The 18,174-nt window shown below is 43.4% G+C and overlaps 1 protein-coding gene across 4 annotated transcripts in view; it reads right to left on the reverse strand.

Annotated features, from left to right (window-relative positions):
* Nucleotides 1–18,174, reverse strand: part of LOC129813734 (voltage-dependent R-type calcium channel subunit alpha-1E-like) — an 85,549-nt gene that overhangs the window by 24,746 nt on the left and 42,629 nt on the right. For all 4 annotated transcript variants that reach the window (XM_055866203.1, XM_055866204.1, XM_055866202.1 and 1 more), the window contains 17 exons: nt 17,897–18,012; nt 17,028–17,081; nt 16,210–16,281; nt 15,775–15,978; nt 15,348–15,460; nt 14,950–15,062; nt 13,873–14,004; nt 13,394–13,463; nt 12,793–12,910; nt 11,876–11,943; nt 6,859–6,926; nt 4,247–5,047; nt 3,783–4,126; nt 3,454–3,610; nt 2,735–2,864; nt 2,582–2,641; nt 2,166–2,272 (listed from right to left, as the gene is read on the reverse strand). In XM_055866203.1, coding sequence (XP_055722178.1) covers nt 2,166–2,272; nt 2,582–2,641; nt 2,735–2,864; nt 3,454–3,610; nt 3,783–4,126; nt 4,247–5,047; nt 6,859–6,926; nt 11,876–11,943; nt 12,793–12,910; nt 13,394–13,463; nt 13,873–14,004; nt 14,950–15,062; nt 15,348–15,460; nt 15,775–15,978; nt 16,210–16,281; nt 17,028–17,081; nt 17,897–18,012 — 2,727 coding nt within the window. The remainder of the gene's footprint in view (nt 1–2,165; nt 2,273–2,581; nt 2,642–2,734; nt 2,865–3,453; nt 3,611–3,782; nt 4,127–4,246; nt 5,048–6,858; nt 6,927–11,875; nt 11,944–12,792; nt 12,911–13,393; nt 13,464–13,872; nt 14,005–14,949; nt 15,063–15,347; nt 15,461–15,774; nt 15,979–16,209; nt 16,282–17,027; nt 17,082–17,896; nt 18,013–18,174) is intronic.

The raw sequence follows: 18,174 nt of genomic DNA on the forward strand, positions 1-18,174 counted from the left end.
GTCTCCTGACCCCTCCTGTCTCAGCCTCCAGTATTTATGCTGCAGTAGTTTATGTGTCGGGGGGCTAGGTGACCCTGTCTGTTATATCTGGAGTATTTCTCCTGTCTTATCCGGTGTACTGTGTGAATTTAAGTATGCTCTCTCTAATTCTCTCTTTCTTTCTTTCTTTCTCTCTCTCGGAGGACCTGAGCCCTAGGACCATGCCTCAGGACTACCTGGCATGATGATTCCTTGCTGTCCCCAGTCCACCTGGCCGTGTTGCTGCTCCAGTTTCAACTGTTCTGCCTGCGGCTATGGAACCCTGACCTGTTCACCGGACGTGCTACCTGTCCCAGACCTGCTGTTTTCAACTCTCTAGAGACAGCAGGAGCAGTAGAAATACTCTCAATGATCGGCTATGAAAAGCCAACTGACATTTACTCCTGAGGTGCTGACTTGTTGCACCCTCGACAACTACTGTGATTATTATTATTTGACCATGCTGGTCATTTATGAACATTTGAACATCTTGGCCGTGTTCTGTTATAATCTCCACCCGGCACAGCCAGAAGAGGACTGGCCACCCCTCATAGCCTGGTTCCTCTCTAGGTTTCTTCCTAGATTTTGGCCTTTCTAGGGAGTTTTTCCTAGCCACCGTGCTTCTACACCTGCATTGCTTGCTGTTTGGGGTTTTAGGCTGGATTTCTATACAGAACTATATATACAGATATATCAGCTGATGTAAGAAGGGCTATATAAATACATTTGATTTGAGGATTCAAGTAACAGACACATCTCAACAACAACTGTTCAGAGGAGACTTCATGAATCAGGCCTTCATGGTCGAATTGCTGGCAAGAAACCACTACTAAAGTACACCAATAATAAGAAGAGGCTTGCTTGGGCCAAGAAACACGAGAAATGGACATTAGACCGGTGTAAATCTATCCTTTGGTCTGATCAGTCCAAATTTGAGATTATTGGTTCCAACCGCTGTATCTTTTTTGAGACACAGAGGACGTGAACGGATGATCACCGCATGTGTGGTTCCCACCGTGAATCATTGAGGAGGAGGTGTGATGGTGTGGGGGTGCTTTGCTGGTGACACTGTCAGTGATTTATTTAGAATTCAAGGCACACTTAACCAGCATGGCTACCACAGCATTCTGCAGCGATAGGCCATCCCATCTGGCTTGCGCTTAGTGGGACTATCATTTGTTTTCAACAGGACAATGACCCAACAGACCTCCAGGCTGTGCAAGGGCTATTTGACCAAGAAGGAGAGTGATGGAGTGCTGCATCAGATGACCTGTCCTCCACAATCCCCTGACCTCAACCCAATTGAGATGGTTTGGGATGAGTTGGACAGCAGAGTGAAGGAAAAGCAGCCAACAGGTCTCAGAATATGTGGGCAATCCTTCAACTTTTGGAAAATAATTCCTCATGAAGCTGGTTGAGAGAATGCCAAGAGTGTGCAAAGCTGTCATCAAGGCAAAGGGTGGCTACTTTGAAGATTCTAAAAGCTAAAATCTGTTTAGATTTTTTAACACTTTTTTGGTTACTTCATCATTCATTTATATGTGTTATTTCATAGTTTTGATTTCTTCACTACTATTCTATAACATAGAAAATAGTAACAATAAAGACAAACCCTTGAATGAGTAGGTGTTGAAACTTTGACTGGTACTGTATATAAAATAATTAAATACAGTTAAGATAGCAAAAAAATAGAATGACAAAACTGTAAAACATTATCCTAAATATAAACCATAAACTTAGTGAATTCCATTGGTGTTTAATATGAGGTTTTCAGAATTAAATATACTTCACATATTACACACTTTGATTATTTATTTTACTATGTCTATATGTATTTGTTGTAAATGTTTTGGTGGAAAACTAGTGGCAGCAAAAAGGTAAAAAAAGTTGGAAGAGTTGCAGAGTCAATTGAAAATAATGCCATTGTTGATTCAATGCTTTTTTCATTAATTAGGCTATCTTGAATCGTATGGTCTATCCACTAGCACAATATGGACACAGATAAATAAATAAAAAACTTTAAAAGTTATTAAAGTATAAAATACCAAAATTACCATAGATTGCCATAGATTACCTGTTAATTACCAAAATTACAGAAGACTCCGGTAACTTTGGTAAATTACCGGTAACTTTGCAACCCAACTCACGTCAGAGCAAAGGCGATTAGAGCTCCCACCACCACGATGAAGTCCAGAATGTTCCACAGGTCACGGAAGTAGGAGCCATCATGAAGAAGCAGTCCCAGGTCAGTCATCTGGAGGACACCCCACAAACCCCCACACACACACACACACACACACACACACACACACACACACACACACACACACACACACACACACACACACACACACACACACACACACACACACACACACACACACACACACACATCAACATAGTCACACACACACACAAACAAACAACAATATAGATACACACACGTACATATAACACCATAAGTTACTACACTGAAAATATTGTTACATGTTTATTTCTGTGCATAGTTTCAGTTGATCATTTTAGTTGATCATAATTGATCACTTCTCTTTGAGTATCCCACCTTTATAATCATTTCAAACGTGAAGACTCCAGTAAAGACGTAATCAAAGTAACGGAGAACCTAGAAAAGCCAACACATCCAACAATTATGTGAGAAGATATACACACATCCACATCACTGATAGCAACATTCCAGATTCAAAATTGAACTCACCCTGTTTCTGTCAGAGTTGGTGCACACAGGGTCTTCAGCAGCCAGAGCGATGCTGCTAGCCACGATCACCAGCAAGATGGTCATCTCAAAGTAGCGCATGGTCACCACATAGTGACAGATCCTCCTGATCCTACAGATCAATAAAGTGGAGAGATGGTCAACAGTATCAGAAACACAAGTGATCGCTCATGACGACAATGATGATAAATATAATGACTACTATATTGTATCTGCAAACATGGTCTCAAAAAAGATTACTTGTGTTTCTGATACAATGTATTACTTGTGTTTCTGATACAATGTATGAGAGAGTATGTGAATGTGTACTTGTGCAGTAAGAGCACACTGACTGATGCATAAACACAGTAGCCTTTTCTAACTGGGTTCAGACTCTGAACTTCAGTCCTTTATTTTATTTTACCTTTATTTAAATAAGCAAGTCAGTTAAGAACCAATTCTTATTTACAGTGACGTCCTACACCGGCCAAACCCGGACAATTGTGCACCGCCCTATGGGACTTCCAATCACGGCCGGTTATGATACAGCCTGGATTCGAACCAGGGTGTCTGTAGTGACACCTCTAGCACTGAGATGCAGTACCTTAGACCGCTGCGCCACTCGGGAGCCCCACAGAACACTCCTTACATAGAACTGAACTGAAAAGACTAATACTGCACTTGAATGTATGCCAAGACATGGGCAGGAAGGAGAGTCTTACGGGTTGGAGGCCTTGAAGAGGAACATGCTGCCAGGAGGTACAGGTTTGGGCGGGCTAGCCTCCTCATCCTCCTCCTTCTCCACCTGCGACTCCTCCTCCTCCTTCTTCTCCTTCCTCTCACGATGGTACACCTCCACCTCCTTGCTGCTGTGTAAAGCTAAAAGTAAATTGAAGATAAAACCTGTTATTTGACCTGGCTCTTCCCGAGCATTACAAAAGAAGTTCCATCGTTATCGTAACCATCCTTGTTCCAGCAGGAAACCATACAGAACAGTCAATGGCCCTTACATTGCTTTCAAAGAACTACTGTAAAATGTTGAGCACCATACCTGTCATGGGGGTGACCTCCAGCAGTGGCTGTGCTCCAGACATTTCTATGATCACACTGGTCTGGCTGTCTGGGCCTTGCTCTGACTCCTTACTCTCCTCAAGGTTCAGGGAGGCTTGGTTGTTCTCTGAGTCACTGACCCCTGCTGCTGCCTGGAGCTCTGAGGGGTCTGCGAACTGCTCTGGGGCTGGCTCCACTGGAGGGTCCTGGGACAAGGGCTCACACTGCCCAGTCTCCCCCACCTCGCCCTCCTCCATCTGGGGTGGAAGTTCCAGCAGGGGTGGGGGTAGGTACTCAGGGAAGTTATCACATAGGGGAGGCTCAGGGATGTCTGCAATACACACCCTGCAGAGGAGGTGTATGGAAGAGAATGTGTACATGTGTTTAGACACTTAGTCTAATCTCAATAATCACAATGCCATGACCCTTATCATAAAATAATGGAACCTAGAACCACTGTCTTACCTCAGATGCTCTTCTTCACTCTCTAAGTTGATAATAAGGGCTCCTCCTTCATCCTTGCCTGACACTCCTCCCTCCACCTCAGCGAACTCTCCTTTGTCCTCCTTCTCCTCTTTCCCCTCCTTCTCCTCCCTCTCTTCCAATATCTTCCTCTCGCGGCTGCCTGATTCGCTGACCTCCTCATGTGGGGACTCTCTGCTCTTGGCCTCAGCCCGGGCCTCACGGTGACGGTGCCTCCTATGCCGCGCCGCCCCTCCCTCCTCCGCCCCCCCAGGGCCAGGCCTGGATTTCCGGGCCACCCTGTGCCTCCTTTCCCCACCAGTGGGGCGATGGTTCACCGCTCTCTCTTCAGCTAACGTAAACAGAGGCACAGGCTCCGAGTCTGGGGGTTCCGGTAGCGGGATGGCAATGGACATCGGGGGTTCAGGCATGGGCATGATCCCGGACATGGGCGACTCGGGCAGGTGACCGGGGCTTGCGTCTGGGGAGAGGGTGGGGGCGCGGTAGGCGGTGGTAGGGGTGTCAGTGGTGTCCTCGGTGGGGCTGCCTCCGAACAGGACCTCCTGGCTCTCCATCTGGCGCCGCTTGCGTAGCTGGTTGGCCCTCTGCTCCCACACGGACCTTCCTCCTCTTCCTCCTCCTCCCCCCCTCCTCCGTCGGTCACGGCGGTTGGAGAAGGCATTGGTGCCATTGGGGGGTTGGTCGGCTCCGCCCCCAGCAGTGCTCTCCTCCTCCTCCTCGGGGACGGCCATACGGCCCCTGTGGATGGCCTTCTTCCTGCGGAGGTAGGGCCGCCTCCTCCTCCTACAGAACACAATACAAAGCCCGTCACTAGAGGGCAGCATCTCGCCCACGTCACATGTACACTTATCAATGATAAGTTACACCTCACACTAAATAGAGTATAGACATATTACATATTATATAACATAGTATCTATGTATGTAAATATGTCAATAATGAAGTACGAAAATTGCACGACAGAGCAATTTGCCATGAACATTTTGAATCAGAGATATTGTATGTTTTATGGCTTAAGATGAATTCAATTACATTTTTGAATTATCATCTAAATAAAGCAAACATCCAGAAATTCGATTGAAATTCAAATGATGAAAATACCTGGGAAGAAAGCACACAAAATCAAAAAGCCACAAAAACAAAAAGGAATAGTGCAGGATTAAAATAGGGAAATACTGTGATATATAGAAACTTCTTCTACTAAGATAAAGGAATTTGAATTAGGTGTGACAGGGGTACAGACAGACAGACAACTTTACTTACGGTATTCAGACTCTTTTGTAATCCATGTATTCAATGAGTGATTGGTTGAAAACAAGACATTAGTGTTTTTGGAACAGAGACAGAATAGAACAATCCTTGTGACACAGTCCAAAACCAGGTCAAGGGTCATGCCAGTAATGCCAGTCTAGTATATTTGGTTCTATCTTATTTTATTTGTATTATTATAATATTTCGTATATTTGGCATGGGAATTTGGCTTTGACAGCTTGATAAATGGATCTATAAATGGATCCTGTTCACTTAGAAAAAATATTATTTCTCAGTAGTGACAGTGGATGTTTATAAATCCTATCAAATAACAGTGAATATCCAAGTGTTATTACAAATTGTTTCAACTTGACCCTACAAGGGCAGTGCTAGAATTGTTACTTATATTTTGTAGTATTTATTTTGGTTAGTGCCACATTACAGGCATAGAGTAACAAGACAACATGATGGAAGCAGCATGACATAACATTACACCATAGTACAGTATACGTATCAAAAGCAGTGGCATCTTGATAGCTCTGAAACACATAGGACTGACACTCAAATATGTTGTAACAGACAAATGACACAGTCAGTGTAACGTGCCTGGAGAAGATCAGAGGACAGTACAATCCATGCATCCTTTTCCCCCTACCTGTACCTGTTACAGAGGGAGCAGAATGGTTGGTGGTGCTTATACACTAAGCATTATACTATGCTTATACTCTATAATTGCCCTGTCATTTGGTTTAATTTATCTGTTTACTGATATTCCCAAATAAACAAATCCTAAATAAATAAAAAACATGCTTGTATGACTGGCCTGTTATCTTTCTTCATTTAACAGTTGACTGACATGCTCAAATAAACCAAAAACGTATATCCTAATTAAAATCATGCATTATCCTACATTAGATCATTACATCATTAACAAGTCCCCAGAGCAACATCCGAATCAAAGCGAAGATGCTTGTCTTAACTTGGACGTGTGCCTCATCCCTAATTTCCCTAATGCAATTTCCATTACACATGCTATGTAACAAGCAAGTACACATTCATTTTCCACACACAGCCCACAGAACATGCCTCTCTAACCCTGAAGATTGATCATGCAGCTGTATGCAAAGAAAATCAACATTCTGCTTACGCCTACACCAGATTCTCAAAGAGTATAGTAGACCAGCGTTTTCCTGTGAGTGTTATGGCTGTGTAATCGATAGATATTGAGTTCGCATGATGATCACCCCTCAGTTTCAAATCTCCTCCTAATCTTCACCAAGACTAGGCCAAAGAAGGTGCCTGACCAATTGCCATTGTAATAAAAGCATAAACGGAGCACTTACTCAGACATCGGGCCATCTGTGCCTCTGGCGTATCTTGCATTGAAAAACTCCTCTTCCTCCTCTTCGTCCTAACAAAGGTAAAATAAACGCAAAAATAAATTTAAGTCCCACAAATAGTTTAGGATATAGGGCAGCTAACATTTTTTGGGGCACTGAGTAAATTTCAGGTCCGCTGAGCTCAAACTTAAACGTTGTGTAAATTCTGTGCAACTTCCAGCGCGCGTTTACTGTAAACACTGAGGCTGTAACAGCTTTAAGTTAATTTCAGACGGTGGTCAAGTAGGCTACTGTGGCTATTTGATCATAATGTAGGCCTACCAGTAGCCTACCATCAAAAACAATGGATAAACATTTTAGCATGGAAATTGTTGTTCTATCATTCAGCCTACAGTAGCAGCCAATGTGTGGTGTTCAATGTAGGCTTAAATTCCATGAGACTTTTGGAAATTATCCACTTGTCCTTCAGACAAGGAGGTGACTGAATATGTTGTTGTGCTGTTTGATGCAAGAAACCACTTTCTAAAATAAAATGCATTATTATTCCCATACCATTATTACAGAGAATCAGACAAATTATGCTACACTCTGCCTATTGGCTACTTAGCTTATTCAATCCTGTCTCAAAATACAACACCGCCCCTTTAAGACAAAACAAAAGCTTTTACCTTACTCGCTTCTCAAAGATGTCTACAATTTTTCCCTTTTTGTGCTCTTGTAGGAAGCAATCACTTCTCCATTGCTGACTACAAATGATCTATAACTGGGCTAATAACTCACTAACTAGCAAAGGATATGAACAAAATGTGCACATGTGGCTACATGCAGCTCTAGCTTGGATCTAAAAACAAGCGCATCCAGTGGTCGGAAAAAGTACCCAATTGTCATACTTGAGTAAAAGTACCTTAATAGAAAATCATTCAAGTAAAAGTCACCCAATAAAAAACTACTTGAGTAAAAGTCTAAAAGTATTGGTTTTAAATATACTTAAGTATCAAAAGTAAATGAACTCAGCAAAAAAAGAAATGCCCCTTTTTCAGGACCCTGTCTTTCAAAGATAATTCATAAAAATCCAAATAACTTCACAGATCTTCATTGTAAAGGGTTTAAACACTGTTTCCCATGCTTGTTCAATGAACCATAAACAATTAATGAACATGCACCTGTGGAATGGTCGTTAAGACACTAACAGCTTACAGACGGTAGGCAATTTAGGTCACAGTTATGAAAACTTAAGACACTAAAGAGGCCTTTCTACTGACTCTGAAAAACACCAAAAGAAAGATGCCCAGGGTCCCTGCTCATCTGCGTGAATGTGCCTTAGGCATGCTGCAAGAAGGCATGAGGACTGCAGACATGGCCAGGGCAATAAATTGCAATGTCCGTACTGTGAGACGCCTAAGACAGAGCTACAGAGAGACAGGACGGACAGCTGATCGTCCTCGCAGTGGTAGACCACGTGCAACAACACCTGCACAAGATCGGTACATCCGAACATCACACCTGCGGGACAGGTACAGGATGGCAACAACAACTGCCCAAGTTACACCAGGAACGCACAATCCCTCCATTAGTGCTCAGACTGTCCGCAATAGGCTGAGAGAGGCTGGACTGAGGGCTTGTAGGCCTGTTGTAAGGCAACGTTGCCTATGGGCACAAACCCCCCTGTCACTGGACCAGACAGGACTGGCAAAAAGGACTGGCTCTTCACTAACGAGTCACGGTTTTGTCTCACCAGGGGTGATGGTCGGATTCGCGTTTATCGTCAAAGGAATGAGAGGTACACCGAGGCCTGTACTCTGGAGCAGGATCGATTTGGAGGTGGAGGGTCCGTTATGTTCTGGGGAGGTGTGTCACAGCATCATCGGACTGAGATTTTTGTCATTGCAGGCAATCTCAACGCTGTGCGTTACAGGGACGACATCCTCCTCCCTCATGTGGTACCCTTCCTGCAGGCTCATCCTGACATGACCCTCCAGCATGACAATGTCACCAGCCATACTGCTCGTTCTATGCGTGATTTCCTGCAAGACAGGAATGTCAGTGTTCTGCCATGGCCAGCGAAGAGCCCGGATCTCAATCCCATTGAGCACGTCTGGGACCTGTTGGATCGGAGGGTGAGGGCTAGGGCCATTCCCCCCAGAAATGTCCGGGAACTTGCAGGTGCCTTGGTGGAAGAGTGGGGTAACATCTCACAGCAAGAACTGGTAAATCTGGTGCAGTCCATGAGGAGGAGATGCACTGCAGTACTTAATGCATCTGGTGGCCACACCAGATACTGACTCTTACTTTTGATTTTGTCCCCTCCTTTGTTCAGGGACACATTATTCCATTTCTGTTAGTCATATGTCATGGAACTTGTTCAGTTTATGTCTCAGTTGTTGAATCTTGTTTTGTTCATACAAATACACTGCTCCAAAAAATAAAGGGAACACTTAAACAACACAATGTAACTCCAAGTCAATCACACTTCTGTGAAATCAAACTGTCCACTTAGGAAGCAACACTGATTGACAATAAATTTCACATGCTGTTGTGCAAATGGAATAGACAAAAGGTGGAAATTATAGGCAATTAGCAAGACACCCCCCAAAACAGGAGTGATTCTGCAGGTGGTGACCACAGACCACTTCTCAGTTCCTATGCTTCCTGGCTGATGTTTTGGTCACTTTTGAATGCTGGCGGTGCTCTCACTCTAGTGGTAGCATGAGACGGAGTCTACAACCCACACAAGTGGCTCAGGTAGTGCAGTTCATCCAGGATGGCACATCAATGCGAACTGTGGCAAAAAGGTTTGCTGTGTCTGTCAGCGTAGTGTCCAGAGCATGCAGGCGCTACCAGGAGACAGGCCAGTACATCAGGAGACGTGGAGGAGGCCGTAGGAGGGCAACAACCCAGCAGCAGGACCGCTACCTCCGCCTTTGTGCAAGGAGGTGCACTGCCAGAGCCCTGCAAAATGACCTCCAGCAGGCCACAAATGTGCATGTGTCAGCATATGGTCTCACAAGGGGTCTGAGGATCTCATCTCGGTACCTAATGGCAGTCAGGCTACCTCTGGCGAGCACATGGAGGGCTGTGCGGCCCCACAAAGAAATGCCACCCCACACCATGACTGACCCATCGCCAAACCGGTCATGCTGGAGGATGTTTCAGGCAGCAGAACGTTCTCCACGGCGTCTCCAGACTCTGTCACGTCTGTCACATGTGCTCATGTGCTCAGTGTGAACCTGCTTTCATCTGTGAAGAGCACAGGGCGCAAGTGGTGAATTTGCCAATCTTGGTGTTCTCTGGCAAATGCCAAACGTCCTGCACGGTGTTGGGCTGTAAGCACAACCCCCACCTGTGGACGTCGGGCACTCATACCACCCTCATGGAGTCTGTTTCTGACCGTTTGAGCAGACACATGCACATTTGTGGCCTGCTGTAGGTCATTTTGCAGGGCTCTGGCAGTGCACCTCCTTGCACAAAGGCGGAGGTAGCGGTCCTGCTGCTGGGTTGTTGCCCTCCTACGGCCTCCTCCACGTCTCCTGATCTACTGGCCTGTCTCCTGGTAGCGCCTGCATGCTCTGGACACTACGCTGACAGACGCAGCAAACCTTTTTGCCACAGTTCGCATTGATGTGCCATCCTGGATGAACTGCACTACCTGAGGCACTTGTGTGGGTTGTAGACTCTGTCTCATGCTACCACTAGAGTGAGAGCACCGCCAGCATTCAAAAGTGACCAAAACATCAGCCAGGAAGCATAGGAACTGAGAAGTGGTCTGTGGTCACCACCTGCAGAATCACTCCTGTTTTGGGGGGTGTCTTGCTAATTGCCTATAATTTCCACCTTTTGTCTATTCCATTTGCACAACAGCATGTGAAATTTATTGTCAATCAGTGTTGCTTCCTAAGTGGACAGTTTGATTTCACAGAAGTGTGATTGACTTGGAGTTACATTGTGTTGTTTAAGTGTTCCCTTTATTTTTTTGAGCAGTGTATTTACACATGTTAAGTTTGCTGAAAATAAACACAGTTGATAGTGAGAGGACGTTTCTTTCTGAGTTTATAACTGCTAAAATATACTTAACTATCAAAAGTAAAAGGAGAAGCATGAATCATTTAAAATTAGTTACATTTAGCAAACTAGACAGCACATTTTTTTACGGATAGATAGGGGCACACTCCAACACTCAGACATAATTTACAAATGACACATTTGTGTTTAGTGAGTCCGCCAGATAATAGGCAATAGGGATGACCAGGGATGTTCTCTTGTGTGTGTGAATTGGATAATTTTCCTATCCTGCTAAGCATTCAAAATGTAACAAGAACTTTTGGGTGTCAGGGAAAATGTATGGAGTAAAAAGTACACAATGTTCTTCAGGAATGTAGTGAAGTAAAAGTTGTCAAACATATAAATAGTAAAGTAAAGTACAGATACCCAAATAAAATTACTTAAGTAGTACTTTCAAGTATTTTTACTTCAGTACATTACACCACTGAGCGCATCTACTCACGACAGCTCATGCTGTAAACACAGTCCAGTTCAAAGTGAATGGCACAGATCCATATATGGCAATTGTCTATTTGCATATAGCCTACTGCAGCTCTGATTGGTTTTGGCACACTGGTCTGTGTATGGGCTGAGTCATGCGTGTCAATGCAACAGAATCCTACTCTGATGCGTTCTGCCTAGAACAGAATCTCTTGCATAGTTTGTTTTGTTTCGGTATGTTGCATTGAAAGTGGCTAATATTGCGTTGATTTGATCACAATTCCCACAGTAAAGGGAAATGTTAATAGTGTTAATTAACTAATGGGGAAAACTAATAGGAAAATCTCATGCTTCTCTGCGCGGGCTGATATTTCTTCTGCTCTGCAGTCCCGGGGGAGCTGCGCGGCCTGCACATGTACGCAGATTAGAGGGAACATTGGCTATGACCATAGATCATGACCCTTAAACATTTCTTTGAAAGCACTTATTTTAATTTCAAGATAACCAATTCCGTAGAAATTCTTAAAATAGTACTACACACCTTGGTGAGTTCCTGTGCGTTGGCAAGGTTATCCACAGCGATGGCCAAGAAGACGTTGAGCAGTGTATCTGGTCACAGTATGGTCAAGAATGCTTACAGGGGTGGAAGAAACTGAAATACATGAACTTCTGCCAAACAGTTCCACACAACATCAAAACCCATGACTCCTACTTTAGGCCTGCTACAACTTTCACATAAGGAGAAAGAAATACACTACAGTTCAAAAGTTTGGGGCCACTTAGAAATGTCCTTGTTTTTGAAAGAAAAGCACATTTTTTGAACAGTTTGTTCTGTTCTGTGAAGGGAGTAGTACACAGGGAGTAGTACACAGCGTTGTACGAGATCTTCAGTTTCTTGGCAATTTCTCGCATGGAAAAGCCTTCATTTCTCAGAACAAGAATAGACTGATGAGTTTCAGAAGAAAGGTCTTTGTTTCTGGCCATTTTGAGCCCGTAATCGAACCCACAAATTCTGATGCTCCAGATATTCAACCAGTCTAAAGAAGGCCCGTTTTATTGCTTCTTTAATCAGAACAACAGTTTTCAGCTGTGCTAACATAATTGCAAAAGGGTTTTCTAATGATCAATTAGCCTTTTAAAATGATCAACTTGGATTAGCTAACACAACGTACCATTGGAACACAGGAGTGATGGTTACTGATAATGGGCCTATGTAGATATTCCATAAAAAAATAATCAGTTTCCAGCTACAATAGTCATTTACAACATTAACAATGTCTACACAGTATTTCTGATCAATTTGATGTTATTTTAATCGACAGAAATTGTGTGTTTCTTTCAAAAACAAGGAGATTTCTAAGTGACCCCAAACGTTTGAACGGTAGTGTATATAGAAACCTATCTACAATGTGAACAGAATCAGTAGACGGTGGTTAGTAGGAAGTTGAAGAAGGATACAGTTCCCAAACAGGGTGAGCACTATGAAGTATATGGAGGACCACATGCCATACTGCACTCCTCCTTGGGAGCGGATTCCATTGTACATCACCTCATTCCAGTCCTCACCAGTCAGGATCTAGAGTCACAATTAAAGAATCAATAATGAGCAGCCCAATTAAATTTGAATGAAAATAATACAAAAACGCAAAGTATATAATTGGAAATGCAGGCACACAAATACCACACACCAATACATAAGAAGATTCAAAATGGCAGGAACCTTGTCTGAATTGTTTAGTCATTGTTGGGCCATAATTTAATCATATTGGTAACAGGGTTCTTTCTCTCTGCAGAGTTAAAAATGTCAGTCCTATTATTAATTGATTTATCTCGTAAAAACCTAGTTTACGGTTTTTATCAAACATTCTTCCATATTTCACTGCTCTGACATTCATGTGTATATGTATGTGTATGTGTGGGCTGCTAGTAAATGGAAGGGGAGGCGAGCAGTGAACAGAGTTGTTTAATCTTGGCCCTGGGGGGATGTGGGAGATATCCCTGGGTTCTGTGTGTCATCATGGGGAAGCCAGAGGGAGAGTCTGGAGTGAAGAAGCCAAACCTGGAACACTGTCATGATGGCAGCTGGAAACGTGTCAAAGTTGGTAGGAGTGTAATCTTCAAAGATGAACCTAGAGGGAGAAAGAGAATGGATAGGCAGATGTGACCGGGGAAGAAGAGGAGGAGGAAGAGGAGGAGGAAGAAGGTAGGAAGAGGAGGAGGAGGAGGTGGAAGTTGATATTTTCAGCCAGACGTTTCATTTCAGATTTATCATTCCATTTCCGATGCAGCACAACATAACATGGAACAGCTTCAGGCGGCACCTGAATTTATATTTGGAATAATATCTGGTGATATGATCATGGCGAATCCACATCAATAGTCAATGAACAGATCAACTGAAAATACATTCATGGGTCCTGAGACCTGTCTATACAAGACATTCTTAATATCCTGTTATTGGAGAACTACTGAATAACTATCCTGATATCAGTGACACTGTATCTAATAAATGAACCCAAACCCTATGGTTCTGCTCACCTGCCCCCAAAGAGCTGCATGCCAAGCAGGGCGAAGACGACAATGAAGAGGAAGAGGAGAAAGAGCAGACTAATGATGGACTTCATGGAACTCATGAGAGACACCACCAGGTTCCTCAGTGATGCCCAGTACCTGGTCAAGAAAAAAGAGAGTAGGTTGGTACAATAAATAGACAGACCTCAATATCTTCCTTCTGCCATTTTGACTGCCTTTTAGAGTGGTAATACATTGTACTTACAGCAGTAACACCAATACTGACCCTAACCCTAACATTAATCCCAACCTTAACCCTAGTGTGATATACATTGCACTTACAGCAGTAACCTTAACCCTAGTGTGATAATACATTGTCCTTACAGCAGTAACCTTAACCCTAGTGTGATAATACATTGTCCTTACAGCAGTAACCTTAACCCTAGTGTGATAATACATTGTCCTTACAGCAGTAACCTTAACCCTAGTGTGATAATACATTGTCCTTACAGCAGTAACCTTAACCCTAGTGTGATAATACATTGTCCTTACAGCAGTAACCTTAACCCTAGTGTGATAATACATTGTCCTTACAAGAGTAACCTTAACCCTAGTGTGATAATACATTGTCCTTACAGCAGTAACCTTAACCCTTGTGTGATAATATATTGTCCTTACAGCAGTAACACCAATACTGACCCTAACCCTAACATTAATCCCAACCTTAACCCTAGTGTGATAATACATTGTCCTTACAGCAGTAACCTTAACCCTAGTGTGATAATACATTGTCCTTACAGCAGTAACCTTAACCCTAGTGTGATAATACATTGTCCTTACAGCAGTAACCTTAACCCTAGTGTGATAATACATTGTCCTTACAGCAGTAACCTTAACCCTAGTGTGATAATACATTGTCCTTACAGCAGTAACCTTAACCCTAGTGTGATAATACATTGTCCTTACAGCAGTAACCTTAACCCTAGTGTGATAATACATTGTACTTACAGCAGTAACCTTAACCCTTGTGTGATAATACATTGCACTTACAGCAGTAACACTAATGTTGATCCTAACCCTCATTCTGGTTGATGTTCCACTCACTTGGTGATCTTAAAGATCCTCAGGAGTCTCAGCGCCCTAAGGACGCTGATGCCAAAGGACATGCCAGGCCGGAAGAAGCCCCACACCACCTCAAAGATGCTGCCAACTATCACCTGCACAAGAGACACCAAGCAACACTCAAACACTGTAAGAGAAGTTCAGTTTCGACAAACCTCTATCATTAAGAACACACACTAGTCTGCAATATAGGACAGTATCACATAACAGTAGCACTTAATTGTCCATATTGTTAGAAATGTAATGCTTCTTGATCCACCTGTATAATAATAAGCAAATATTTTGTTGCCACACTTGTAAGTCTTGATTCCACTTAGCTGTGGTAATCAAGGTTCACCATAAGCTATTGGAGAGTAAACGTAAAGGATAAACAAACTCACTCCGCAGTCAAAGCAGTTGAATGAGGAGTGGAAATAGAGGCGGAAACCCAGGCCATACATCTTTAAGAACATCTCTGCCAAGAAGAGCCCCAGGAAAACAAATTCTGCATAGTCTGAAGAAATAATAAATCATTAAAAATGAAAGGCTGGGCAGATGTTCAGAGCCTTTCTGTTCAAACCCAGCTTTTTTTCAGGCTATGTTATAAACACTGTACGATGGAAGAAGGCCATCTTCATAGTCTGGAGATGTATTGAAAGTTGTTCAGAATGCATTTAAAGTTTGCTACTGTAAGTTATACTGTAAATACAATGCATAGCCTATGCTTAGTGCCAGGAGTTTATTTTCTCGGAATATGTAATTGTTGTGGTGGAATTGTCTATGTAAAGAAAATGTTATTGATTCAATCAATTGATCGATCAACCGTACACAGGAAGGTGGAGAGCCAGTCTGGCTGGTTATGGTGGACAATGGCCACACATATGGTGTTGAGAAACACCAGGCTGAGGACAGTCCAGTAGAAGGTGTCTGTCTTCACCATGCGCCGCAGGGAGATACGCAGCATACGCTCCTTACGACGCATGTACGCCACCGGGCCACGTCGCACCGTACGGATCCGCATACGAGGTGCTCCTGGGGAGGAGGAATGAGAGGAGAGGAGGATAGTTTAAGAAAATAGACAGAAAGAGAGGGAGAGAAAGGATATGGAGAAAGAAAAAGGTCAGGGTTGGAGAGGAGAGAGAAAAGGTGTAGAAAATATTAGAGGTCAAATAGATATGGGGGAAAGAGATGAGAAATGGAGGCAAAGAGAAAGACAACAAGAAGTCTTAATATGAGGGTCTAGGCTGTGTGTTCCTCACTCACCTATAGTGGAGATCTCCGCATCCCCAGGACCTCCTCTACGCTTTGCATTTTTACTGGTGGCCCGCTTCAGCACTGAATACACACACAACACAAAATGAGAACAAACAGAGAATGTCTCTAATAGCCTAGATAGTCTGACATGAAACAACAGATGCTTTATGACACAACACATTTCACGAGCCAGCATAGTGAATGGCAAACTAGCTCTAAATAGAAATAATGATATGTTAACGGTGGGAAATGGCACATATCCACGCTGACATACTAACTTTCAGGGCAAACTGACTGAAGTCCTCTGAACATGAGAGGAAGGGTAGATATTAGATACGGTGTAAATGAAAGTGTCATATGAATCATTCACGTCTTCTGAAAAGGAGTGAGACAAACAAAAACATTCTAAAAACAAGACCTTGTTGACAGATGGTATATCACTACAGGCGCACGCCAAGCCTTTTTCACTTTACTGTTACCAAGACAACCACAATGTCCACACAGTAAACAAAGCAAATTAACTTCTTGAGGTGTTTTACAGTATATTTTCACTTTTCACTGGCATTTTCAATTGTCTGCAGCAGCTCTCAGCTAACGAAGGTCAAAGAGCAACAAAATGTTGCCTTTGACTATAGCTGGAGTTGTCGTGTAGTTGATGGAGAGAGGCAGGTTGTGAAAAGGTGAAGTGTTCAATGTATCATCAAAAACACTGTACTGTACTGTATTGGACTGTAAGGATTACTGTAGCAAGGGTAGTGAATGTGGAAGGCAAGGACATTAATAGAACATTTTGGTGGTGACTCCTCTCAATGTCTTCTGGTTCTTACCATCTAAAGCAGATCTCCCCGACTTCTTGTTCTCCTCAGCCAGCATAACCTCCTCTGTAACATTGGGATGAACACATTTCAAGGTTATCCACACTAAGTGATCATAAAGTGTTACTGAAACGTAAATAGGTCTCTCTCCCTCTCTCAGCACTCTCTGAAGATTGTGAGCAAATCATGGGGCTAACCTGTTGAAATGTAATATTGAAATTATTGTTTTAGCATTGCAAAGCTTAGTATTGGGGCTGAATGTATAGTGTTGCATAGTGTTGATGCTCTAAGAGGGGGAGAAACTCATCATCAGGTAAGAGCTCATCTAGTGCTCGCCTGGCAGCCAACGCTTCTCTTTCAGGGCCCTGATAAACCCCTCCAGAGATGGAACACATTGATTTCTATGACTAACGCATACATTTTAAACACACACACGGATGGGCACACACAAACACAGACGTGCGCACACACACACACACACACACACACACGGACATGCACACACCTACACACACACACACGGATGAGCACATGTACACAAAAATGGACACACACACACACATGGATGCGCACAGACTCGCATTCACACTTGAGTCAGTGAGTCAGTCTCACCTTCCTCTCAACCTCAACTTGCGTGGGAGAAAGATACTGTAGATTGCCATTATAGCACTGCAGCTTCACAAAGTCACCCTCCAGGCATATATTCACCAGGTATCTCCATCAGGGCAGAGCCATTTCAAAAGCACCACAGCAGCTTGCAAAATGAACATGATCTACTTCGACCAAACCATAACACCCAAATCACCACTTGGATCTTATAATATATACATTGTTCCATCTTACGTAGTTCTGGTGGTGGTTCTAAGGTGACAGTACAGTACCTGCTCGGTCTATCCAGGCTCTGTATCCGTTGAGTTCTCTCTCTACCTGCTGTTGGCGTCTCAGCTTCATGAAGGCTCTACGGTTCTCCACCCGCTCCCTCTCTTTGGCAAACTCCCTACACATGCAGGACATGGGGCGATCCATTAATACCCCTTCCAAAACCCTCATAAAATCACACAACCTTGCACATCTGCCCATGCACACGCGCGCGCGCACACACACACACACACACACACACCCACACCCACACCCACACCCACACACTTTTATTTACTCA

Source organism: Salvelinus fontinalis, chromosome 17, assembly GCF_029448725.1.
Source record: "Salvelinus fontinalis isolate EN_2023a chromosome 17, ASM2944872v1, whole genome shotgun sequence".
Lineage (NCBI taxonomy): Eukaryota > Metazoa > Chordata > Actinopteri > Salmoniformes > Salmonidae > Salvelinus > Salvelinus fontinalis.